This window comes from Macrotis lagotis, chromosome 3 (genome assembly GCF_037893015.1).
Source record: "Macrotis lagotis isolate mMagLag1 chromosome 3, bilby.v1.9.chrom.fasta, whole genome shotgun sequence".
Lineage (NCBI taxonomy): Eukaryota > Metazoa > Chordata > Mammalia > Peramelemorphia > Peramelidae > Macrotis > Macrotis lagotis.
The window spans coordinates 176,926,994-176,953,470 of record NC_133660.1 but is presented as its reverse complement, the minus strand read 5'-3'; the positions used below and the strand labels follow the sequence as shown (position 1 = coordinate 176,953,470).

Below are 26,477 nucleotides of genomic sequence, written 5' to 3'. Positions count from 1 at the left end.
ATGGAACAATAAGGAAAGACCTCATGAAGAAGACAGTGCTTGAACTGAATGTAGAAGAAATCTAGGAAATCTAAGAGACAAAAGAAGTATAGTATCTGCCAAGCATGGGGGTCAGTCAAGGACACTGAGTTGGGAGATGAGATGTTGTGTGTTAGCAATAGCCAGAAGATCAGTTTGATTGGATTGTGGTATGTGTGGAGGAGAGGGATATGTAATAATTCTGGAAAGACAAGATGGGCTAGAATGTTGAATATCAGTCAAATAGAGGAGTTTATATGTGATCCCAGAGGTAATAGGAAGCAGTTGGAATTTATTGAATAAAGATAACGCAATAAAATTTTAGGAAAATCATCTTTTCAGTTATGTGGTGTGGGAAGGGAAAAGGAAATAAGACCAATTAGGAGAATGAAGCAATAATCCAAGTGAGAAGGACTGAACTATATGCTCACTCTATGAGTAAAAATATGGAAATGTGTGCAAGAAATATTGTAGGGTTAGAAACCACACAATTTGGGAACTTAATGGATATGTAGAGTAAGAAGGCACAAGGAGTCAAGGATGGCTCTGAGGCTGTTTATCTGGATAATTAGAAGGATGCAGACACCGTCAAATAGAAAGATGGAAATTCAGAAGATGAGTGTGTTTAAGGGGAAAGGTGATTAATTTTATTTTGGATTTCTTAGTTTGAGATGCCTATAAAGCATCCAATTTTAAAAATTCAGTGGGAAGTTAAGAAACGAGAAATTGGAGCTTAGGAGAGAGGCCCTAGCTGGATATTTCTGGGAGTCATTTATATAGAGAGTTTGCAGAAGCTGATAGTCACTGAGACAGTGTAGAGAAAGAGAAGACCACCCAAGACTGAGAGTCAAGAATTCCTTCAGTTGGGGGCCTGCCATGGATGATGATTCAGCAAACGATACTGAGCAAATAAAGTCAGAGAGCTAGGAGAAGAATCAGGAGAGAGCAGTGTCACAAAAACGCAGAAAAGAGAATCTCCAGGAAAGAGTACTACAACCATAGCAAATACTGCAGAAAAAACACATTATGAAACCATCAATTTGCAGGGAGAGGTTGTGATCTGTGCTAGTAGAAGCAAGGCTTTTGTGGATTGGAAGAGACAGATCCTATTCCGGCCCTAGAATGCATCATTTTTTAAATTTACCTTTCTCTTCTAGCCTATGGGAAGAAATGAAAAACATTCTTAGCCTTTACCCACAAAAGGCTTATCATAAGTCACATCAGAAAATAATGTGTTTAGAAAATGAACATTTTCTTTTGTTTGTATAATAAGACAAAATATTTTTTCATTTTTTCTTTTAAAGTATTTACATTTTCATAAAGAATCTTATCACCAACATTTCCATGGAAATGGGCTTTATCTTTATTTGGGTTGTGTATGGGGAACTAAGGAGAAGGAATAGCTTGGGGGCAGGGGAACCTAGCTAAAGCTGCATTGTTGGTGACTTCTGACTATATAACTACAACCTCAGCACTATAGAATATCCTATTATTTATTACTTGGCAAGTGCAACCCACCAGTTGTGCTGGCTGTCTGTGACTGAAATGGCTTATCCTCCCCTCAGGTAAGATTTAAGGCTATACTTTTGGTAATAGACTTTTAGAGATCACCTACCCTTTATCTAAGTCAGGAATACCCTCTAAAAATCTGCATCTAAAACAAGAATATCTTAACCACTCTATAGTGAGTAGATAGAGAGCTAGACCTGGAGTCAAGAAGACCTGTATTCTAGTCTTGCTTCAGACTCTTCACTAGTATGACATAGGACAAGCCACTGTCTCAGTTTCTTCATCTGTAAAATTAGAATAATTAGACTACCGACCTCTCAAGGGTGTTATGATCATAAAATGAGATAAAATTTTAAAGCTCTTTACAAACCTTAATGTTTTATATAAATGCTAGTTACCATGATCACCATCATCTCCATTACTTCCATCTCTATGATGCTATGTTAGCATACTTATAGTGAAGGGGCGCTCACAACCTTGGAGAATAATCTATTCCAGACACATGAATACTGAAATAAATTTTTCTTTCTTTTACATCCTCCTCACTCCCATGCTTCAGTCTTGAAGATGGTGTTCTTCATGTGGTCTTGGATCCAAAGGAAAAAATGAGATCAACATGAAAGGATCTTTATTGCCTTGGTATTTTTTTTCACCCTGAAAGGTTAAACTAATTTGTTTTTGTTTTATAAAGGAAGAAAATTAAAAACTGCTTTTCCTTGGGTCATGTAACTAATGGCAGAGTTAATGAAAGGAAACCATGTCTCTTAACTTTATTTGATATTATCCTCCCAGGGGCATTTTGCAGTTTTCACTAACTTGTGGTCTTTATGTAATTTTACTTAAAATATGAGTGTTCCAAAACTTACAAATGAACTGTGTTTTAAAAGTTTGTAAAGCAGTTGTTTGTAATCCAGAATTGATTTTTCTTTAGAAACAGTGTCATTCATAGCAACAATAAAAGTTCAAAACAACATAGATAATGTTAATCTTATATAGTTTTCCAAGTCAACATTCAGCCAAAGGGATTCATTTCTATTTACATTTTCCCACTGGTCTAAGCATTTCCTTTTGACTTATCCAGTCATACAACTTATAAATAGTAGAGCCATGATTTGAATTCAGCCCAAGTCCAATGTTCTATGCACTTCAGTGTGTGGCTATACCAGTCTAGACCTCAAAAAAAACCCATTTAACTCATATTGTACTTTACCAATAGCATATAAAAACCTCACCTCCACTTAATTTAGAATTATGGTTGGTTTTCTCCAACTATAATTATACTAGGGATACTCGTTCTCTTCCCTCTCTTCTTGTCATGATCTGTCTGTAACAGCAGACTTTTATATTTTATTTTATTATTTATTTATTTATATTTTACTTTTTATTTTAAGATTTGTAAGATGTTTTTATGTAATCAGCCAATAAACATCAATTAAGCACTTTTTTAATCCTACAGAAGTGCTTGGGGACATGAAGAAAGGTAAATGATAGTCCATGCTCAAGGACTTCACAATCCAACAGGGGATTGTCTTATTTGATCCTCAAATGCTCCTGTGAAGTACTACTTGGATTATTATCTCCATTTTATAGATGAGAAAACTGAGGCTCAGGTTAAGCCATTTGCCTAGAAATCATCCAGCTAGCAAGTATTAGAGGTGAGATTCAAGTTCAGGTCTTTTCTGACTCCAAATCCAATGCCGTCCCTACTATACCAGCCTGTCTGGCAGTAGAGGATTGCATTTACAAAGCATCAGTTAGACATATATATCTGAAATGGAATCAGCAGACATGTCTTTGTCTCCCATTCTAGATGAACTCTACATCTTAGCTCCTAAGCAGTATAAGTCCTGGACCACATCAGACCCTTAGGGAATCAAAGAGAGAAAAACCATATGACCTCCTAACTAACTGCCTTCCCAAGATATAACAGCCAAGATCCAATATTTTAGCACCAGGATGCATAAGAGGGGGGGGAATCCATGAGCTCATCCATGACACAGAAAACCTCTTGTTCCCTTGCCTACCATCCACTTATTTATTCTTTCTAACACTGTACAAGAACACGAGAATTTTCACAAGATTTGGGTCAACCTGAGTCATAGCACAACAGGACTGTGATGTGTTACTATAGATATTATGTTACAATTCCTTTGTGACCTTGGGCAAGACAGTCTCCCTTGCTCTCAGTTTCCTTATCTGTAAAATAAGGGAGTTTGGCCAGATGATCTCTAAGGTTGCTCTCAGCTCTGTGTACAGTCTCATAAAGACAACAGAAGGTTAACTTAAATATTTACGTGGTTTTAGAAGAGGTCCTGATGCACATCTCCAATGTATTGCTCTACCTGAATTCCTTGACTTTTTACTAATAACCCCTCTCTCATCACTTCAAGATAGAGTAGAATGAGAGTCAAGGATAATAGCCTGAGAGACTGAGGAAGCAATATAGACCTGGAGAATGGGAGGGGTAGGATTGGGTGACCTGCTCTTGTAACTTCTTTGTAACCGCTTTATAGCCTGGCTAATTCCTAGGTGACCCCCTTCCTTTTCTTTTTCCAGCTTGCTTCTGTTCCTATTACCACCAACCATGGTTTCTTGCTAGGGCTTAACTTCTCTCTGTTATACTGAAGAACATCACAGAAGTCTCACAGCTTTTTCTCTGAGGAAGTATATGAAAGACAGTGTGGCATAACAGAAAGAATCTTGTATCTAGGATCAGGAAATCTTGGATTTAGTTCTCAGTCCTCCACTTCCTAGGACAGTTAGTGGCTGAATAGAAAGAGTGTTGGGCCTGGAGTTGGGAAGACCTGATTTCAAATCCAGCTTCAGACACTTACTAGCTGGGTGACCCTGGGCAAATCACTTTAACCATATTTACCACAGTATTCTCATCCATAATATGAACTGGAGAAGAAAATGGCAAACCCTTCAGTTTCTTAGCTAAGAAAACCTCAAATGGGGTCACAGAGAGTCAGATACAACTAAAAAAATAACTCAACAACTTGTGTGACATAACGACAGGTAAATCACTCAACCTCTGAACTCTAGTTTAAAGCCTTAGTCTTTTTTAAGTTTTCTTAAACATTTAATATTGAATCAATTAAACCAGCTAAACTTGATCAGAAACTATTCATCTATCTTACTTCAGTGCTAAAATATAGTCTTTACAGTTTTTCAGTTACTCTGAGCTCTCCTCAGTCTCCTACTTGTCCAGAGTCCTAGTGTGTAATCTGTTCCTCTGGCTCTACTTTTTTCACTAGGAATCATCTCTTCAATATTTTGAATGATGTAGAAATATGCAGATATCTTTGTTTTTCTTGTATTTATTAGAGGCAATGAGGTGGCAGCACTGAGTATGGAGTCAGAAAGAACTCAGTTCAAATTCAGCCTCAGTTTCTTCATCTGAAAAATAGGAATATGAATGTTAGTTATTATTATAATTAGCTTCTTCATCAATAGCGTATGCATGAGAGTATACTGTATATTTTATAAAGTTGTCAGGAAACTGCTTTGGAAGCAGTATAATCAATTACCCAGCATATAGCACTTGATATTTTCTAAGGATTTTTACTAATGGTAACAATGGAGAAACAGATATGGTATTGAATTAGTCCAGTTATGCATCTCAAGGAATAGAAACATAGCCACATCTATCCCTAATCTAACTCGAGGGTTTACAAATGGCATCTAGAATATTAGTAGATCATGCTCATACAAAAGGACAGAGATCTCTGCTTGTGTCTCACCAAAGAACCTTGGGTTCCAAAGTGTTCTTTTGGTTCTAGAAAAGTTAGTTCTAGCCTCAGTTCAGGAAATCAGGTCTACCCCAATTATGGCTCTACAATTGCTCACTTTGGATGGGATTCCTGCTTATGATAAAGGTTGCCTGTAGCTTAGACAGATGTAGTGATTCAAGGTGAATACTTCTGCATACAGCAATCATGAAGAAGTATATAAAAAAAAGCAAGTATCAATAGAATTCCTTTGATAATATGGCTTCAGTAGTTGTCCCTGGTTATTTCTATCTTCTTGTCTCCTCTCTTCCTTCTCAATCTAACCTGTTTGCAACAGGAGTATGAGTCCCTTCTATTCTTGATTCTCTTCTTTGACCCCCTTCTCCATTCTTTTCTTTTTTGCATTTAGACCCTATTACCTATAGGTGTTAAGAATAGAGTAGTGTACCTAACAGGGTGAAAAAAGATTCATTGAACTTTTAAGACAAACCATTTTTAGGCTCTCAGACACTACTACTGTCCCCAATCAAAAGTAACAAATGTTTATTTAGAATCATTAACACATTTTTAGAATTCAGGGGAATTAAAGAAGTCATCCTGTCCAAGCCCTTGCTTGATGCAGGAATTTCCAGTATTAAATCTCTCACCAGTGTCTAAGATATTTCTACTTGAATTGCTCTAGTAAGAGAGATACACTTTCTCAGGAGCCAGACCATTGGGCAAATCTAACTTTTAAAGATTTCTCTACACTAAAGTACAACTTCTACTCATAATTTTTAGTTCTGCTCTCTGGAACTAAATAGAATAAATCTAATCCCTCTCCTGTGTAATAATCCTTGATATGCTTGAAGGCTGAGTCTTCTCTTCTCTAGATCAAACACTCCCAAATATTGCATGTTGAAAGTAACAACTCACATTTCTTCAGAACTTTAAGAGTTGGAAAATCTTTTTTTCTCTTAATAACCTTGTTATTTAAAAGGTACAAGTATCATTAATGCATTTTAAAGATGAAGGAAGTGTCTTGACCAGACACCCTTTGGTTTCTAATCCCAGGTTCTCCTGATTCTAATTCTAGCATTCTTTACACTATGCCACACAGACATGGCTTAGGCATTAAAAAAAGGGTGGGTTTTGGATAGGAGGAGAGAGACTACGAGTAAAACTTAAGGAATAGCCCACCAAAATTTTCTAAGCAAGAGGATATAAGCAACCTTTATATAGTAGAAGAGTAGGATGGGAAGAGGAAGACTAACAACAACCAAATCCTAGATTCATGTAACATTTAGTTCCATTTACTACTCAATTACCAGCTGTCAGATCATATTAAATATATTTTCAGTCAGAGTCAAAATCTATTACTTCCATGCCAATATTAGACCTCCCTGATCATTGGAAATGATTTCTTCCAATGAAAGGATGTTGTTAATCAGAGTTGCATCTGTCCTTACTACAGCTGCTAGGTTCCATTGTTCTGATGAATCAAATCAAAGTATAAAACAAAAATTCTACTTAGATTTAACATTTTCAGAAGTTATAAGATTTCTTCCTCTAATTTTTATGAATGTTTCTTAAATATTTTATTTATTTTGAGTTTTACAATTTTTCCTCTAATCTTACTTCCCTCCCCCCCACCCGCCACAGAAGGCAATTTGTCAGTCTTTACATTGTTTCCATGGTATACATTAATCCAAATTCAATGTGATGAGAGAGAAATCATATCTCTTAAGGAAGAAACATAAAGTATAAGAGATAGCAAGATCAGACAATAAGTTATGAATGTTTCTCACTCCTTTCTTACATATAAAAAATCAGCATTTCAAATTTAATAGCATATTAGTTGTGAAAATATCATATGTGTTTATAGACAGATGATATTTTAAATTTACTTAGGAAAAAATTATAGAACTATAACTTCAGTAGAAATGTCTTACTTTTTCTTCCTTGTTTTAATTCCTAGTTAATTAGATTGATAAATCTAAAAACATAAGTTACTGAGAGAATGACTTCCTATTTGGCAAGAACTACTAGAAAACTGGAAAGCAGATTGTAAAAAAATCAGATGTAGAACATTATTTTGCATCATATATCACAGTAAGTGCCATATGGATATACAACCTGATTATAAAAGGTCATATTCCCTCAAAAAATTAGAGAAAGAAAAATACCATTTACAAATATGAATTATTACATAAACTATGTATTGCCCATTATAGGGAAATAAGATGAACATAAAAGACTAAATGACTTCAATTACATAAAATATTTTTAAACTGCTTAAAGAAATAATGCAAATAGACTAAGAAAATGAATTGTCAAGGTGTGACAATTTGGGCAGGGGATCATTGTTAATGGGTTTGATATTTTCCACAGTTATTTCTTGATTACCTGCTTTTAAACTTATCCTGGCATCAAGATTAATTCATTGTTTTCTTCAATTCACTTGCCCAGATTACCTATGATTTTCGTATATTCATGTCCACATTGGACCCAGAGATTTGAAAGTTAACTTTATTTTGAGGGACATGTAAATTCAGTCCTATGAATATTTCATGGGATAAAGTTGTTGGGAACACTTTCAAGTGATCTTTCAGTTCTAATTTAAGACACATTTAAGATACAATCCTCATGTTCCCAGTCATTAACTCCCAGGGATTCAGAGAACTGGGGATGAGAGTACAGAAAATTAATTGCTTTTTATTTTAAATCAAGCTCTCAGAAACTACTAACACAACTAGTCAGTTTGGTACCAAAGTGCATATTGCAAGGTGTGTTGGGACACTTTTATGACCCTGTTAAACCTTAATTCATTAAGTCATAATTGTTAGTGATTTTTATATCTTCTTCGTTTTAAAACTTTGCTGTTTTTCTTTTCCGACGGAGAAATAAGCTGTTGGCTGATGTGATTGATTTGTCCTCCTGTAGGATGAGGTCTCTTCTCAAGGAAGTGGGTGGACAGGATGGGGATCCTGGGGAAAATCCCTTTTGTCTTCCGCATCTGCTACAGTTGGTAAGTATTGTATTGTGAATGGGATTCACAGAGATTGAAATTCTTTTGAAATAGAATTGGATAAATTATACAATGTGTTGGTAGAGTTAAGCATTAGTTCCATCAACTCTTTGTGATTATTCCCTTGTGATATATCCTTAAAGCTTACGTATTTATTTGTTTATGACCCTACATGCACAAATAGAAATTAGTGGGTAGGAGAAGAGGAGGTAATCCAAGAAGGGGGTTTAAACTGAACCCTGGCATAGAGGTGCTCACCTGTACAGGGAAAAGATAAGACAGAATTCCCCAAGTCATTCATTCTACCTTTGAGCCTGAGATGAAGACAACTGCAGTAAAAATCCTTCTTTCCTTTCCCTCTCACATTCTCCTGCCCCACCCTCCTGAAGCAGTGGTGGGATTTGGGGGGTAAGGGGGGGTTGGGGGGCATCAGGAGATGAATGATTGCTTGGTTTATGATGCAGCAGATGCAGTCTGGTGAGGAAGTGTGCCTGCCCATTTGTCTCTGTGCTTGCCAAGTATACTTATGGTCTTGAGATAATGGGAGCAGATGTTGGTCTTTTTAGGGCAGTAGAAACTGCCATTAAAGACCTAGCTAGCCACTAAACTTTTCAACAGACCCAGAGAGTATAAAAAAAAGCTGATAATTCAATAGCATTTGAAGGTTACAAACCCTCTTGTTTTATCCTGACAACAACCCTGTCAGGGAAATGATGTAAGTATTGTAGATGAAGAAATTTTGTAGATGAAGAAACTGAGACCCAATGATACTATGACTTGTCTATGATCATGTGACTTGATCCTGTCAAAGACAGAATTTAAACCTAGATCTCTCCAGATAACAGCCAGCACTTTCCTCAACATCCCCACGTTGTTTGTTATTCAGTCAAATCTGACTCTTCATGATCCCATGGGCCATAGCATGGCAGGCCCTTCTATCCTCTACTATCTCCCAAAGTCTGTCCAAGGTCATTCATTGCTTCTATAATGTTAGCTACTCATCTGATCCTCTACTGCCTCCCTTCTTCTTTTACCTTTAATCTTTCCAACTTTGGGGTCTTTTCCAATGAGTCCTGTCATCATTAAGTGACCAAAGTATTTAAGATTCAGCTTTAGGATTTGACCTTCCAATGGCTAGTCTGAATTAATTTCTTTAAGTATTAGATAATCCAAGGGATTCTCAAAAGTCTTCTCAAGCACCACAATTAGAAAGTGTTAATACTGTAACACTCAGCTTTCCATATAGTCCAGCTGTCATAACCATTTTTTTTAGGTTTTGTTTTTGTTTTTGTTTTGTTTTTTTGGCAAGGCAAGTGGGGTTAAGTGGCTTGCCCAAAACCACACAGCTAGGTTATTATTACTGAGTGTCTGAGGTCAGATTTGAACCCAGGTACTCCTGACTCCAAGGCCAGTGCTCTATCCTTTGGGCCACCTAGCTGCCCCTTGTCATAACCATTTATTGCAAAGGAAGAACCATAGCTTTGAACATACAGACCTGTGTTGTTAAGGTGTTTCTCTCTCTCTCTCTCTCTCTCTCTCTCCCCGTGTGTGTGTGTGTGTGTGTGTATATTATACAGATTTGCCATTACTTTCCTTCCAAGGAGTAAGCATCTTTTTTTTATAAGGCAATGGGGTTAAGTGACTTGCTCAAGATCACACAGATAATTATTAAGTGTCTGAGGATGGATTTGAACTCAGATCCTTTTTGACTCCAGGGCTGGTGTTCTATTCAAGCATCTTTTAATTTTATGACTGCAGTCTCTGCAGTGATCTTTGAGCCCAAGAATATAAAATCTGATAATTCCCTCTCTTTTCCAGGAAGTGACAGGATAACTTGCCACCACCTTAGTTTTTATACTCTCCTCTTTCACTCTCATCCAGAGGCTTCTTAATTCTTCTTCACTTTTTGCCATCAAAGTGACATTGCCTTCATTTCTAAGATTGATGATATTTCTCTCTCTTTTTTTAATTTAAAGCAATGGGATTAAGTGACTTGCCCAAGGTCACCCAGTCAGGCAAGACTGTTGATATTTCTCCTGGAAAACTTAATTCAGGTTTTTTGATTTGTGCAGTCTGGCATTTTTCATGATGCTTTCTGCATACAAATTAAGTAAGGTATAATACACATTGTTATACTTTTCTCACAATCTTAAATCGTTCAGTTGTTCATGTATGATTATAACTATTGATTCTTGAACCACATACAGGTTCTTCAGGAGACAAATAGATGATCTAGAACTTTGAAAGCTTGCCACATTTTGTTGTGATCCATGTAGTCAAAGACTTAGTGTAGTCAATGAAGCAGAAATAGATGATTTTTTGGAACTCCCTTGCTTTCTCTATAATCCAGTAAATGTTGACAATTTGTCTTTAGTTCCTCTGCCTCTTGAAAAACCACCCTGCTTTTCTGATAATTCTTGGTTTATATTGCTGAAGCCTAGGTTACAGAATCTTAAGCATGAAATGAGCACAACTGTTCATTAATTTGACATTGCCCTTCTTTAGAGCAGGACCATTAGCTACTGCTAAATTTTCCAAATTTCATGGCATATTGAATGAAGCACTTTAATAGCTTCATCTTTCAGGATTTTAAGTTGCTCAGCTGGAATTCTGTTACCTTTATCACCCTTATTGTTAGCAATGTTTTCTAAGGCTCACTTGACTTCATTTTCCAGAATGTCTGACTCTAGATCAGTTACCACAAAAAATGATTATCAGTAATGTTAAGATCTCTCTTGTATAATTCTCTACAGTTCTGCCATCGCTTCTTAATTTCTTCTGGTTCTGTTAAATTCCTACCATTTTTGTCTTTTTTATCATGCCTATTTATCTCTGAAACATTCCCTTGATATATTTAATTTTCTGAAGCATTTTCTTGCCTTTTCATTCTACTTTTTCTTTTATTTCTTTGCATTGTTTATTTATAAAAATCTTCCAGTCTGTCTTTGCTATTCTCTGGAATTCTGCATTCACTTGGATTTTTCTCCTTTCCCTTTTCCTTTCCTTCTGTTTTCAGTTTTTTATAAAGCCTCATCAGTCAATTTTCTTATTTGCTCTTATTTTTCTTTGGGATGTTTTTGTTGCTGCCTTCTATACAATATTATGAACCTTTATCCATAGATCTTCAGGTAATCTGTCAACCATATCTAATTCCTTATATCTCTTCTTTACATTTACTTCATATTCATAAGGGATGCTATTTAGTTCATACCTATATAGTCTAATGACTTTCCCCACTTCCTTCAATTTAAATCTGAACTTGGGGTCATTCATTAGAGATGAATGTGGACAGTTCCTTCTAAACTTTGTTTAGAGAAGAGCAACTATGTAGACAAGACTAGTATTTCAATTAGTACTAATGAACAAAGAAGCAAATGACCAGTCTTTGAAGATATTCACTCTGGAGGGTTTGGTTGCACTGCTATTGTGCTCTAAGTTTATTCTAGGTAACTTTAATTTCTGTCCCATTGAAGAAGTAGCCAAGAGCTCTTGTGACTCTTCTAGATTCTCCTTGGTGTCCACTTTTGTTACAACATTTTGTTTGGTTTTTTTTTTTTGCCCCATGTTCAGACAACATCCAAGTTCAGATATCTCATAAGTGTAATTTAATCAGAATTTATCTAAGTATCAATAACAGTTAAATTATCCATCTCTAGAAAAGAGGTATTTTTGCAAAGGGCATGGAAATTTGACAAAGAGTGTGAGGAGTCAGGTCAGAACTTGCCTCAAACAGTAGCTTGCGCAGTTCTAATGACTGGCACATGCTCTCTCAGTCTCTTGTTGCTTCAGCAAGGCTAATTTGCCAGCCTTTGGTGTCAGTTAATTGTCAGTTGGTGTGGACAGCTGGTTCCTTCTCCATAAAAGTTAATTTCCTGGATGATGACTGTGAGGTCTGGGTTGGAAGCAGAAATAATGGTTTGAGGATGTTGCAATATCCAAGGCTCATATATCCATTTTCCCATTGGTGGCAATTGGCCAGCATGGCTCTGATGATGATGAGGATGTAGGTCCACAATGATATCTCCCCTTCATGGTGGCTAGGTGAGAAGTAGGTCTAGTTTTAAGAAGTATTGCTTTTCCCAAGGCTCTTGAGTTCAGGGTCTTGAGAGGTCCCTAGCTGAATCTTAGGAGAGACAGGTCAAAGTCAAGGTGGTAGTTGTAGTTTGACTTGCCTGGCATACACTGCTTCATGTATCTTCCTCAGGGCTGCCTTACTGTTTCAAGTGAAGAAGAAGCCACTATGAGTATTGATTTTGTGCTTGTTTCATTCTACCCTCTCCAAGATCATTCTCTAAACTTTTTAGAGGTTGGTGATATCCAACTGGAAATTTTTACTGTTAGATTTACCATTCAACCCCTTCTTAGATATCTTATTGTCATCTACCCTTGGCCTGGTATACCTTACTACCAGTGTTTTGCTAACTGATATGAAGCATGAAAGGGAGTTGATTCTTGCTTCCCTAATCAAGAAGCTGGATAGGATTTATGTTGTGTTTTCTCAATTGGATTGATCCAAAAGACATTTACTTTGACTTGTTGTTTGTTGTTATTCTCTACTGCATATAATCTCTTTTCATGGTATTGAACTACTTCTATCTCTAATACACCACAAAGAACATGTTCAACAGATCGTGTTACACCTCATACTACTGTGCAAATTCCAGAACCTTACAGTGAACAAGACTGTGTACATCATGGCTGTGTGTGTGTGTGTGTGTGTGTGTGTGTGTGTGTGTGTGTACTCTGGCTAGGATCTTGTCCTTGAGAACACATAATAGTTGCTACTGTCTGCTTTACCAGTTCCCTTTTAATTGAGAAAATGATAACGACTTTTAAAGGATAGTAAAGTATTTTCTTCTCATAACTCTAGAAATTGAAATGGAAGTCTGATGTGCATTGCCTTATCATCGCCCATTTCTATTTATAATTCTCCTTTAATAGGTCATTAGGCCTAAGGATTTTATATTTTTCTTTATTTCCTTCCCTCCTCACTTACTTCTCCCTTCCTTCCTCCCTTTCTTTCACTTTTTATCCTTTCCTTCCTTCCTCTCTTCCTTCATTCTTTCTTTTACTTCTTCCTTTCTCTTTTTTTGCCTTCTTCCTTTTCTTCTTTTCTTCTTCCCTTCTTCTTTTCCTTCCCTTCCTCCTTTCCTTCATTCTTTTCTCCCTTTCTTCTTCTTTGATCCCTCCTTTCTTTCTTCTCTTCCTTCCCCCCTTCTCTCAATGCCTTTTTTCTTTTCACATTCCCCCTCCTCTGCCTTCTCCTTCCTTGTCCTCTTCCTCTCTTTCTCTTTCTCTCCCTTATAGTAAGGTCACTGAAATGTTGCTGCTTCCTCTGTAAGATTCTTTCCCTGCAAATGCCAAATGAATAACTAACTTCAGTGAAAAACCTCAAAGAAAAACAAGTAGCTACAAAACATGAAACGCCTTATTGGTGTGTAGTTGTCACAAACCCAATTAACATAATAAAACATGGGTTCTTGACTTTTTATTTTACAGAAGGGTTTGGCACGCTTGGCAAAGTGGTGAAAATTATCAACTGAGTGAACTTTTAGAACTTTATTCTCAGTGTTCTGGTTCCTTTTGTGGCAGAAGACTCAGACCACTTCCTCATTCAGCCCTTTTCTGTGGTCATGTCTGTGGATGACCACCTCTTTGATACAACTACTTTTTAAGAACAATAGTCTAGCAATCAAAGTGAAACTTAGCAAGACAGAACACACACACACACACACACACACACACACACACACACACACACACACGCTGTATATTGACTTGAATGTTTACTAGGAATTCCAGTTCCAATAGCTGCATAAACCTGCACTGATAACATTTGTGTCCAAGAAATGGAATGGTTCTAGCCCATAAGTTTGTCTCTTAGAGAGCCAATAGTTTAACACTGCTACCTTCTCCCATCTAAATTAGATATTTTTTCCTCTTTGGGGGAAGGGGGGGGTGAAGTAGTTATTGTTTTAGGTAAAAAGTTTATTTATAGGTTTAGGACTCGGAAGGAGCACAAAGGTCTTCTAGTTCAACTATATTTTACAGAACTGAACTCTAGCAAGGAGAAGTAACTCTAAATGGACTTTAAATGGAGCCCAAATTAAAATTCACATCCTCTGACTCCAAATCCATTGTTTTTTTCTACTGTGTCTCACACTGCTCACCAATCATACAGAGCCAGGCTGAAATATCAAAGAATAGTCTAGGAGTCTTTACATGTATAGTGGAATGTGTTACTTAAAAAGGGATTAAAAGCTGTAAGTCAAATCTAATTGTTTCAATAGTAACAATATTGTAATAAGAGATTAGTTTTCTGACCTAACACCCAGTTTGCTTTTTTAAAAAATATTAATGGTCACTTTTGAACCTCTTTGATTCAGTTGAGGAGGGGACAACTCATTGGTTAAAACAAACCAACTATCTTGGGACTTTAAATAGCTGGAGAAATTTCCCTGGTGAGATAATCAAATAGTGGGCCAGTCCAATGGTGATAGAATTCCAGTTTAGAAGATTCCAGTTTGAGAGTCAGAGTCAAGGAGAATTATTCCTAGAAGTGAGAAAAGGTTTTTTGGTCATTTTCCTTCATCAGAGATATAGGACCAATAACAGACAGTGAATTTAGCTAGGACCAATAGAGCATATAGAAGGAAACAATACATTCATCTATGAGTGATAATTACCTGAAGAAAAGCTTTAATAGCATAAAACTGCACTAACATTTTTTGTACATACTATGTAAGATGAAGAATCATTCCTGAATTGATAAATGATCAAAAGACATCAACAACTATTAACACCCATGTAAATGTGTGTGTGTAATGTGTGTGTTAGTAATGAATTTGTGTGTGTGTGTGTGTGTGTGTGTGTGTGTGTGTGCAAAGGTATATAGGTGTGTTGGGCAGTAAGGGTAGAGGCTAGAGAAGAATTGATTAGGAGACTAATATAATAATAGCCTGGGAAGCAACTAGGTAGTACAATAAATAGAACACTGGACTTGGAATCAGGAAGACTCATCTGTATTGAGTTCAAATGTGGCCTCAGACCACTTTTTCTCATCATAAACTTTGCCTTTTTTTCTCATCATAAACTTTGTTGTAGCAAGATTAACTTGAAAGTGCTTAATACATGTAATCATTTTTGAGATCCCTAAAAATCCTGTAAAAGAACTACTATAAGTAATTTTATTTTCATTTTACAGATGAGGAAACTGAGATACTAGTACTAGTAACACAGAACAAAATTTTGGTTGCCTCATTTGGAGGATGGGTTCCTTATTGATGTTTTTTCAGATTGAAACTAGATGAGCATTTAACAGATGAGATTTCTGCATAGGCAAAGATTTGGATTACATAGCCTTTGAATGAGGTCCTTTTTTAAAAAAAAATCTTTACAATTGATTAGGTGCTTCAATGATTACTCTATATGCTATATGTAGCAATATTTTTTTTGTTCTTCATTTATTTCAGTCATGTCCAATTCTTTAGTAATAATAGTAGTAGAAATCTAAGATTGCTTATTGGGCCTTAGGCTTAGTTGCTTAATTTTATTTTTTTAATTTTTTCAGATTTTAACCATTTATATTTTCTAATTGTGTTATATTTTGCATTTAATAAAAACCAGACTATCTTCCTTTGATGCATTAATTAGTCATTTAATTTTAAAAACACTAGATGTCACTCTAAGTAAAGTTTTAACATCTATAACCTACCTATGGAGAAAAATTCTTAATAAAGTATTTAAAATAGTCTACTAAATAAAAATAAATCTCATGTGACTTTTCTCAGAAAAAATATTTTATTAATCATTTAAAAATGATGATGGCAGGATAATAGTTGACTGTGAATAATCTTCAGTCTTTTTAATTATTGATAGTCGCATACTTAAGTACTGACATTCTTATTCATACATGGGATTTGCTTCTGGAAACAAAAGGATTTTTAAGATAGCAGTTTATCCATGTTTGTATAAACTGTCACTCATTTTCTGAAATCCAAGAAGTTATTATCTCTTAATGAGTGAAAAAAGATTCATTGAATACTTACATTGTGTTAAGCACTGGTGATATTAGTATTAAGAGTTTATACCAAAAAACCTAGGAAAGTAGAGAAAGTCTCATGGAGCTCTCATTCAAATGGGGGGAAGTATTGCAAGTTTAAGTTGCACATCAGATGGAAAGACTCCTCCAGGGTCTCCTCCAGGGTCTCCTCCAGGGTCTCCTCCAGGGTGCTATTACAAAGCTAATTATAATCCATCTATCGTTTCCACAGATATAGTCATATCTGCTGGAAGATTTTGAATTATTTGATATCCGGGGGACCCACCAGGATAGGGTTCTAGTTATCCTCTCTTGTCACTCACTACCTATGGAATGGTATTGATGTAGGTACTCACCTTTGGGATTTAGTGGAGTCATGGTAATTTGGAGCAACTTTTTAATGAAATGTAAAAAAGTTATTCTTTCCTAAGAAAAGAAAGGAGTTGAGCTAGGTCAACTTTCAAGTTTCTTCCAGCTTTAATTATTATATGATCTTTAAACACTCATAGTTTGAAAGATTGAGGACTGAAAATAAAGACAGTCAAGGAAATTAAACCCTTACTCAACAGTGAGAACAGAATAACCTTTTTTAATGAGCTGACAATGTCACCTTTCTATAATGGCATACTTGTATAAGACTTCATAAAAGTAAGAAGAAGGTAAACTGTGATCTTTCTAGTGTTGTTCAAATTAGATGATTCTGTTCTTCTACATCTCAGTAAGCTAGCTAAAAATCTTTCATTAACCATTCTGATAATTTCCTTTTGGAAAATATAAGAGATGATTTGGAATAAAGATTTAGTATATAAATAGGTAAACTAAACAAGAAAATGATAATTATGCCCCTGCATTGTGTGAATGAATTTCTGGCATACTGATAAGAAGGCAATTCTGTGTCCATTGAATGCCATTAAAATTCACATGAAGCAAGGGAAAATGAAATGCAAGGAATTACTCTACATTTCAATTAGACTACATAATAAGGCTTATAGCACTGTTAATTTATACCTGGAAGGAAGGAAACAAGAGTTTATTAGGCACCTGTTATGAGTCATGCTCTCTGCTAAATGCTACATACCATATCATTCCACTTGATCCTTATGGCAACCATAGAAGGTCAGTGGTATTATTGTTAGTCTTTTGAGGTTTACAATACACTTGAAATATTTTATTTGATCTTGACAACAGTCCTGGAAGTTAGGTTCAGTGGTTTTCAGTTGTGTTGACTCTTTTGACTCCATTTGGAGTTTTTCTTTTTTGTTTGTTTTTTTCATTTAAAAATTTTTTTATTTTGAGTTTTACAATTCCCCCCCTTACTTCCCCCCCCTACAGAAGGCAATTTGCTAGTCTTTACATTGTTTCCATGGTATATATTGATCCAAATTGAATGTGATGAAAGAGAAAAAATCATATCCTTAAGGAAGAAACATAAAGTATAAGAGATAGCAAGATAAGACAATAAGATATCAGGTTTTTTTCTAAATTAAAATAGTCGTTGGTCTTTGTTCAAAATCCACATTTCTTTCTGTGGATACAGATGGTATTCTCCATCCCAGACAGCCCCAAATTGTCCCTGATTGTTGCACTGATGGAATGAGCAAGTCCATCAAGATTGATCATCACCCCCATGGTGTTGTTAGGGTGTACAGTGTTTTTCTGGTTCTGCTCATCTCACTCAGCATCAGTTCATGTAAATCCCTCCAGGTTTCCCTGAAGTCCCATCCCTCCTGGTTTCTAATAGAACAATAGTGTTCCATGACATACATATACCACAGGTTTGTTAAGCCATTCCACAGTTGAAGGACATTCACCTGATTTCCAATTCTTTGCCACCACAAACAGGGCTGCTATGAATATTTTTGTACAAGTGATGTTTTTACCCTTTTTCATCATCTCTTCAGGGTATAGACCCAGTAGTGGTATTGCTGGATCAAAGGGTATGCACATTTTTGTTGCCCTTTGGGTGTAGTTCCAGACTGCTCATTTGGATTTTTTCTTAGCCAAGATACTGGAGTGGTTTGCCATATCCTTCTCTAGCTCATTTGTCAGATGAGGAAACTGAGGCAGAGTTAAGTGACTTGCAGGGTCACACAGCTAGTAAGTGTCTGATTTGAACTCAGGATGATGTATCTTTCTGACTCCATGCCAGGTACACTATGTGCTATTTATCTGCCCCCTTTATGCTTTATTATTATTATTTGCATTTTTATAATTGAGTAAAACTGAGGCTGACAGAAGTAGCATTTAAAAAGCTAAAATTGACAAGAATGACTGCACCAGATCAAGTATATAAAAAAGAAATCTATCCTGGGTTAATATATTTTTGAAGGCATTGGTGGAATGATTTTCAAAATATCTATCTTGATTATAACAAAAGAATAGCAATAAATCATGGATTGTAGTATTACCAAAATTAGGAAGTAAAGAAGACATCAAAAACTATTTATGTACATCTCTTGTTTGTGTTTTTCAATCACATAAAACTTTTAAAATTATTCATGAACATATTAAGTTTATCCTTAATGATAATATGAAATGAGAATAAGTAGTCTTTTACATATTTTTTTAATTTAATTTAATTTTTCCAATTACATGCAATAGTAGTTTTCAACATTCATCCATTTGCTAAAACCCTCCCTTCCCTCCCCCAACTCATGGAGGTAAATATTTACATTTAGTCTGGTAAATATTTATATATTAGACAGACATATTCCTTTACCAGACCACATCCTTATATAGTTTATAAAAAGGTATTCAAAATATCTTTTATTATTTGTTTATTGATTATTTGTTTATCGATTGTTTATTGTTTATTGATTAAAAATGCATGTGAGTCAGAAATACTGTTTCCCATAAGGTGTCTCCCATGAATGTTTTAAAAAAATGTTTCTTGATAGATGAAAACTATTCAGTAATCCTCTTTTTTTATGTTAAGGCATAGACTAGGGACTCAAATGTTTCCATTGGTATGCTCCATTACTTTGGAAGTTATCTTGCAGAAATCAAATTGACTTTATGGATTCTAAAGGGTTTCTGATATTCCTGATAGTGATTAACATTGTACTAATTCCTTAAAACTGTAAGTTATTTGAGGGTGTTCTCAGTAAGTTCATGGCCACATAATTGTAATGGTAAGTCTACTAACTTACTCAAGACAAAGTGGATGAAAAAATGCATATTATCCATTTAAATAAGCATCTTTTTAGTTACTGCATCAATACATATATATTTTGTAAGCAACAGTTTATAAAGCTTTTTAAATCCAATTTGTCAGTCTTTTTTGTTTTCTTGAATTGTTTCATCCAGTCATATTTAAAGTTATAAGAGTAAGTTTATATTTTTCTTCATCCATCTCTGGGGTTTTTTTTTTTTTTGTAAGCACAGTATTTTCTACTCCTTCAAGTTATTACACTTTAGGCTTTTTTGTTTGTTTTTTGCAAGGCAATGGGATTAAGTGACTTGACCAAGGTCACATAGCTAAGTAATTATTAAATGTCTGAGGCCCTATTTAGTCCTCCTGACTCCAGGGCCAGTGCTCTATCCACTGGGCTACTTAGCTGCCCCCACTTAAGGCTTTTTAAAGTTGGCCTGTTCCCACTATTCCTTACTCCCAATTCACTCCTCTTGTTTGTTACCCCTGTCAGCACATATATTTTGAAAAGGCATTGCATCCGGGGCAGCATGATGGTTCAATGGATAGAACTCTGAGCTCAGAGTCAAGAGGACTTAAGTTCAGATTCATTCTCAGTCACTTACTAGCTGTGTGACCCTAGATAAATCACATAACCCATGTTTGCCTCAGATTCCTCCTCTGTAAAATGGAAATAATAATAATAATAATAATAATAATAATAATAATAATAATAATAATAATGACATCTACCTCCCAGAGTTGTTGTGAGACTCAAACAAGTTGATAATTTTTGTGAAGCACTTAGCACTTTGTCTAGAACACTGTAGGCACTAAGAAAATGTTTCATTATTAAAACTATTATTATCATTATCTGGATGATAAGCTAATTTCAAAATTGAAAAGAAGGAAAGTAATAAGCTGAATTTAATTTGGGAAATAGTACCACCCTTTCAATGATGTCAAGTTTCTCCCTGACTAAAAAAATTTCATATTTTTCACTTGAGTATTATTTCAGTGATGATTTATGTCTACAAATCATAGAATGCAATGATCTCTGAAGAATCAAAATTATGCCCATGACTTAGAGGGCAATGTAGAGAGATATATAGAGAATATCAATAAACTGTAGCATTTTTGCCAGTATGTAAACTCTATGAGGCATTGTAGTAGTATACAACCAACTTCCTGATTCAATAAATCCATTAATATTCAGGAATATATTAGCTATCAATCACTCACTGGTTTTGTCCCCCTTTATTTTGTCTCCTGGATTCTTAGATGTAAGTATATCAATGATATACCTCATTCCTACTCCTCACTAACTGACCATTCCCCTTCATCTCCTTCCCAGAATGTTATTCCCAATGACTCAAGCCTAAATGCTCATTTGTAAAAGAGGACACTGGACTGAATGGCCTCTCAGATCTTATCTAGTTCTACCTGTGATAATGAATGCATTAATATATAAATATACATATACATACATATATATATAAAACTATAAAATATTTAATTGGATCAATTAAAGTGTAACAAAGCAAGATTAAGGAGGGTTATCATTCATTCTTATTCACTCATTCATATAACCACAGGCTCAACACAAACTACTTCATTCTCTAAGTCCATTAAACAAGGATAGGAGAATTTAAGTAAGTATATTTGGAATGTTAGAAGATCCATTTTTCCTGTCACTATAGAAAACATGACATCTTCATAGTATCTGAGTTGTTTAACTTTTTCATGGAAACTCTGATCATTATGGCTTCTGATCAGAGTCAAAGCTGCTATGGATTTCACCATCTCTAGACTTGCTAGTTTCTGAACTATTTGCTTTTCTGTTCATCTCACTGTATTTACTTCCATGCAAACATTTTATTTATGTCCAAAAGGTAATGGTATGACTATTAAAGTCTTAACCCAATTAAATAAATGAAAGCAATAAGTTGGTTGGCTCCACATTGATGAGCATGTTCTTCTCTCCTATACAGCTTTCCTCAAAGTCCTTAATTTCTCTTATGAGTTTATGTCCATAGAAATTTACATCAACATATATAGTAGTAGAAATATTGCATCTACAAGAATATTAAACGTGACATTATTAAGGAAATATATGATTAGAGAGGGATATGAACAAGTCATATGTCAAGGACAAAGGATAACATATGGATAGCTTGAGTCTTCCACAAGTAGCCTAGACTTAGGTCTATGGAGGGGTTATAGGAGAATATGGAAAAGTGAAGGATAAGAGCTATGGCATCATGTGTTAGATTTTCTTCCTGGTTTTACTATCATCCTGTGCTTTGATTTTTGTCTAAATCTAAAAGGAAGTAAACTGTTACCAAATAAGACTTAGTTTTGTTATACTTGTTGAATTGTTTCAGTTGCATCCAATTCTTTATGACCCCATTTGGGAATTTTCTTAGCAAAAATATTGAAGAGGTTTGCCATTTCCTTCTTCAGCTCATTTTACAAATGAGGAAACTGAAACAAATAAGCTTTACTATCAACTTGCCTTTTGATTTTTGTTCAAATCTAAAAAGGAGCAAATTGCGACCTAATAAGACCAAAAAAGAGAAGATGTTTTTTGATGTAAGTACTATAAAAGCATAAAATGTTGTTTTTGTTACTTCTACTTTTTTTCTTTTTTTTAAGGTTTTTGCAAGTCAAACGGGGTTAGTGGCTTGCCCAAGGCCACACAGCTAGGTAATCATTAAGTGTCTGAGACCAGATTTGAACCCAGGTACTCCTGACTCCAGGACCGGTGCTTTACCCACTACACCACCTAGCCACCCCAACTTCTACTTTTCTAATCTTTGTTTAGTGTGCCCTTGATACCTAGAAATTATTTTTAATGTATAAAATGGGCCTATATGCAGGAATTTTATACTAATATGGTCCTATAAATAGCTACATACATTTTTATAGAACAATCTGAAATGCTATATCTTTGTAAAAACCAGAAACTTTGTCCCTGTTTCTTACAATGTCATCGACTGACTGAACCAATCAATCAAGTCTAATGCTAATCATTCTTAGGATAGCTAGCTGTGGTTTTAATTGGTTGTTATACTGTCCCTGGATGATTTGATGATGACTGATAAGTCAATCATTTTATGACAAGGAATGTGGGAACATTGACAGATATTGGATATGTCTTCTTTCTCCTTTCCACTCTGTATAATCTCCTCTACTCTGCTGATTCAATTCAAAAAGTAGGTTCAGGTAGGAGCATATGGATGCAAAGTGTTGGCTATCACTTTAGTGTTCAAGAAATACCAGCAAATAGCATTCATTCCTCAAGCTTGTGCTTCATATGACTTTCAGAATCCTACAAATAACTGAGGCAAGAGGAGGTAGAGGAAAAAGAACTCTGGAGTCCCAGGCAGCCTTAAATGGAACAGTGACCACTTCTTTATGAGTCTTGCTGCTGGCATTTGTGTCAGTTAGAGGAAGTGGAAAGAAATGGGGGAGAGGGAGGGAGAGAGAGAGAGAGAGAGAGAGAGAGAGAGAGAGAGAGAGAGAGAGAGAGAGATACATATTGTATATGTAAAAAGATAAATAAAATTTCATGTCATAGAAAAAAATTTATCATTTCTTAGTCTTATCTTTTTCTTGTCTACTTAGTTATTTCACTTTCTAAGTTTCTTTTTTAAAGCTGAGATGCCAAGGAGCTAAGGTTCTTTTTCTGAAGTTATACAATCAGAGAGAAAAATGAAAAGAGAAATTATTAGTTCATAATCTCTAGACAAAGTTAAAGTCTGAATCAATTTGCTTGTCTACAATAATTGAACCATCTTAGCAAATTTGTCCCCTAGCCCATAAGGAGGTTTGATCTAATCCAATTCTATAAACATTAAGCACCTAAAATGTACAATTGTGCTAAGCATTCTTCTGGACTGAGGAGAGTAAAAGATTCTAAATTTTTTGATTTTTCCTGAATCCAGGTCTGTGATTCATGAGAAGGTAGAAAAAAAGACATAATTATTATTCAGACAGGTCACTGGATCCAAAACCATAATCCATAGTAGGACATTGGTGCCCAAGATGTTTGGGGCACTAGAATATATGTCATATGGGGAGTGGTTGAAAGTATTCAAAGAGACTTTTTCTGCACAGCTTCAAAAGGGAGAATTAGGTCGAATGGGTGGCAAATTTGGGCTAAATTCAAGAAGGAACTTCTTAAAGATTAGAATGGAATTGATGAAGGGAAATAATGTAGAGAATTATGAATGTAGCTATAATGTTGTTAAAGTCTTGTTGATTGTAGAGGGCTTTTGCTCCTGAGATGTGAACTGACCCCCTGCCTCCCCTTGACGCTATTGTTTGTATCCTGTCCCCCATTTTCCCCTTCACTTAACCTTGGCTTAGATACTGGCATGACAGGAAATGACATGTTGAACTTGGAGATGGAGCACCTTGGCACAGGAAGGACCAGTACCTAACTTGGCATTGGAAGATATCTGGCCTAAGGTGTAAGACCACCCCTCAAGGACCACCCTCTATCCAACCTACCACAGAATGGTATTTAATAAGAAGCGGCCCCACTTCAAGGTCTTTTTGCTTCTTTCGGGTTCCCATCCAGAAGAATGAGGTTTTTTCATGCTCTTTCTTAACCCATCTGGAGTACTGTGGGCCTCTCGCTCTCACTCTCAGATTTCATTTCTCCTCTCCTCGGGGTGCTTACTGCTTTTCTTACTAATTTTGGCCTGTGTATTTTGCTATAATATTTATATATTTTTCCATAATAAAATCCTGTGAACAGAAGTGAATTAAATGGTGATTGAACAAATAACTATTAATTGGAGATGGTGTCAAAAGGATTCTGTTATGTAATATTGCTAATTTTAGAGAAACACTACCTTCTACCACTTCCCCACTGTGTAGGACAGTGATTTGAATGTGAAATCATGAAAACATAGTCCATGGAATATTCCATTTTAATTTCTGATATTAAGTTGTTTTCTTATGATTTCCTTGTTACAAAAAAATGCAGAAAAACAATTCTGGTAATCAAAGACTACTTTGTTGGGCTCTTGTTAGTTTAACTATATTCCTTATTTCTCCAGTGTAGGGAGCTCCTAGTGTAGAAACTTTCCTTAATTGTAGATCCGGATTTGTTCCATAGAGTCTTGGAAGATTTCTTGGGGCACTGAATGGTAAAATGATTTACCCATGAATATACAGCTAACATGTTTCAGGAGCCATATTTAACCTGACTTCTTGACTCCAAGGCTGACTGGCTACCCACTCTACCATGCTGCTTCTCTTTATTATAATTACATGAATTTTCATTTTGTAGCAACATAGAGTGATAAATTTTTCAGCTGCAGCAGCCTTCGACTGTGACATATAGAGGTCACAGTTGTCATCACTGGAGTAAATATACTGATCAAATTAAAGAGCTTTGAGTATAGTACTGAAATCTGCAAAATTAATAATTCTATTCTATTAAAGCCAAAAATGTCTAAATTCCTACCTCTATCATATTTTTACTACCTGACAGGTCATGGATTAACAGCAGTTAAAGAAAAAGCTGGGGCCACCCTCAGGATTCATAATGCAAATTCTAAGTCATCTGAAAGTGAACAGATGGATACAGATAAAACCCCCCAAGGTATGTACTCCTCTTGGGGAAGGACTATGGGCTACTACCACATACTGTGTACAAGGAATCTTCTATTAAGCACCTGAAATCTTAAGAATTCTTTTGAGGAGGGCGTTTAGGTGACACAGTGGATAGATCACCGGCCCTGGAGTCAGGAGGACCTGAGTTCAAATCCGTCCTCAGGCACTTAATAATTACCTAGCTGTGTGGCCTTAGGCAAGCCACTTAACCCCACTTGCGAAAACCTTAAAAAAAAAAAAGAATTCTTTTGAGGAAGGAAATTCAGAAGGTCTGAATGGATGGAAGAAATAGATGAACAAGGAAAAAGTGTGAAAAATTCTTCGATGGGACCAAGACTGAGATGTGAAAGAAGATAAAGGGTAAAGATAAGAAAAGATTTCCTCCCAGGCATGTTAGGAAAGCTTGTGTAAAGATGAAGAGATCTTATTGAATTTAGGGCATAGATAACATAATTTCAGGCAGAAATTAATGGCAGGGGCCTACAGAGCAGTAACAAAACCAAAGACTGCAAGAAAAAGTCAAACACTGGGACTTATTTAAAGAGGAGAAGAAGGTAATAGGAGTACATTATGCATTACTATGCTCCCTCACCAAATAAATGAATCAAAGAAAACAAAATCTCAAAATTGAAAGGAATATCAGGATCCAATTAAGCCAACCCATTTCTGCTTTTTTTTTTTGTAATGCTGTGGGGTTAAATGACTTGCCGAAGGTCACACAGCTAGGTAATTATTAAGTGTCCAAGACTGGATTTGAACTCAGGTGCTCCTGACTTCAGGACTGCTGCTCTATCCATTGTGCCATCTAGCTGCCCCACTCCAACCCATTTCTGAATAGGAATCTCCCTTACAATATTCTGGTGAAGTAGTCATTCATTTTCTAATTAAATACTTCTAGTAATGTGGAACTTATTTCCTCCCAATAGGGTTCACTCCACTTTTGAACAGTTCTAATTGTTTAGAAAGTTTTCTATACTTAGATCTAAGATGTATCTCTTAACAATTTTCACACTGTTTCTAGTTCTGTTCTGAGAAACCAAGCAGAATACATTTAAACTTACTTTCATGGGATGACTTAGTGGGTTCAAGTGCTTGAAGAGAAGGTTTCCCCTGAGTCTTTTCTTCAACAAGTCCTCATATGGAATGACCTTGATTCCTTTTGCCCTTCTCTGAATACACACCTGTCAATTGCTTGTCTTTACCGATCTCTCAATATTTAATGCTTGCAATGAAGAGGATGTCAGGTCCAGACCTTAGATATATCCACTAAAACAAAATTTTTGTGTCTCTTTAGTAACAGAAGCTGGCACAGATCAGAGCCCTGGAGAAGGTCCACCCTCTTCCCCATCAGGATCCCGAGGGATGCTGTCTACTATCACCACCGTTGTTCATAACACAGTTAGTCATCCAGCT

General features: G+C 35.7%; 1 protein-coding gene across 1 annotated transcript in view; it reads left to right on the top strand.

Moving 5' to 3' along the window:
- The window catches only part of FAM114A1 (family with sequence similarity 114 member A1), a 72,081-nt gene that overhangs the window by 8,986 nt on the left and 36,618 nt on the right, over positions 1-26,477 (top strand). The window contains exons 3-5 of the mRNA XM_074229634.1: positions 8,181-8,265; positions 24,943-25,053; positions 26,359-26,462. Of these exons, the coding sequence (XP_074085735.1) occupies positions 8,181-8,265; positions 24,943-25,053; positions 26,359-26,462 (300 nt within the window). The remainder of the gene's footprint in view (positions 1-8,180; positions 8,266-24,942; positions 25,054-26,358; positions 26,463-26,477) is intronic.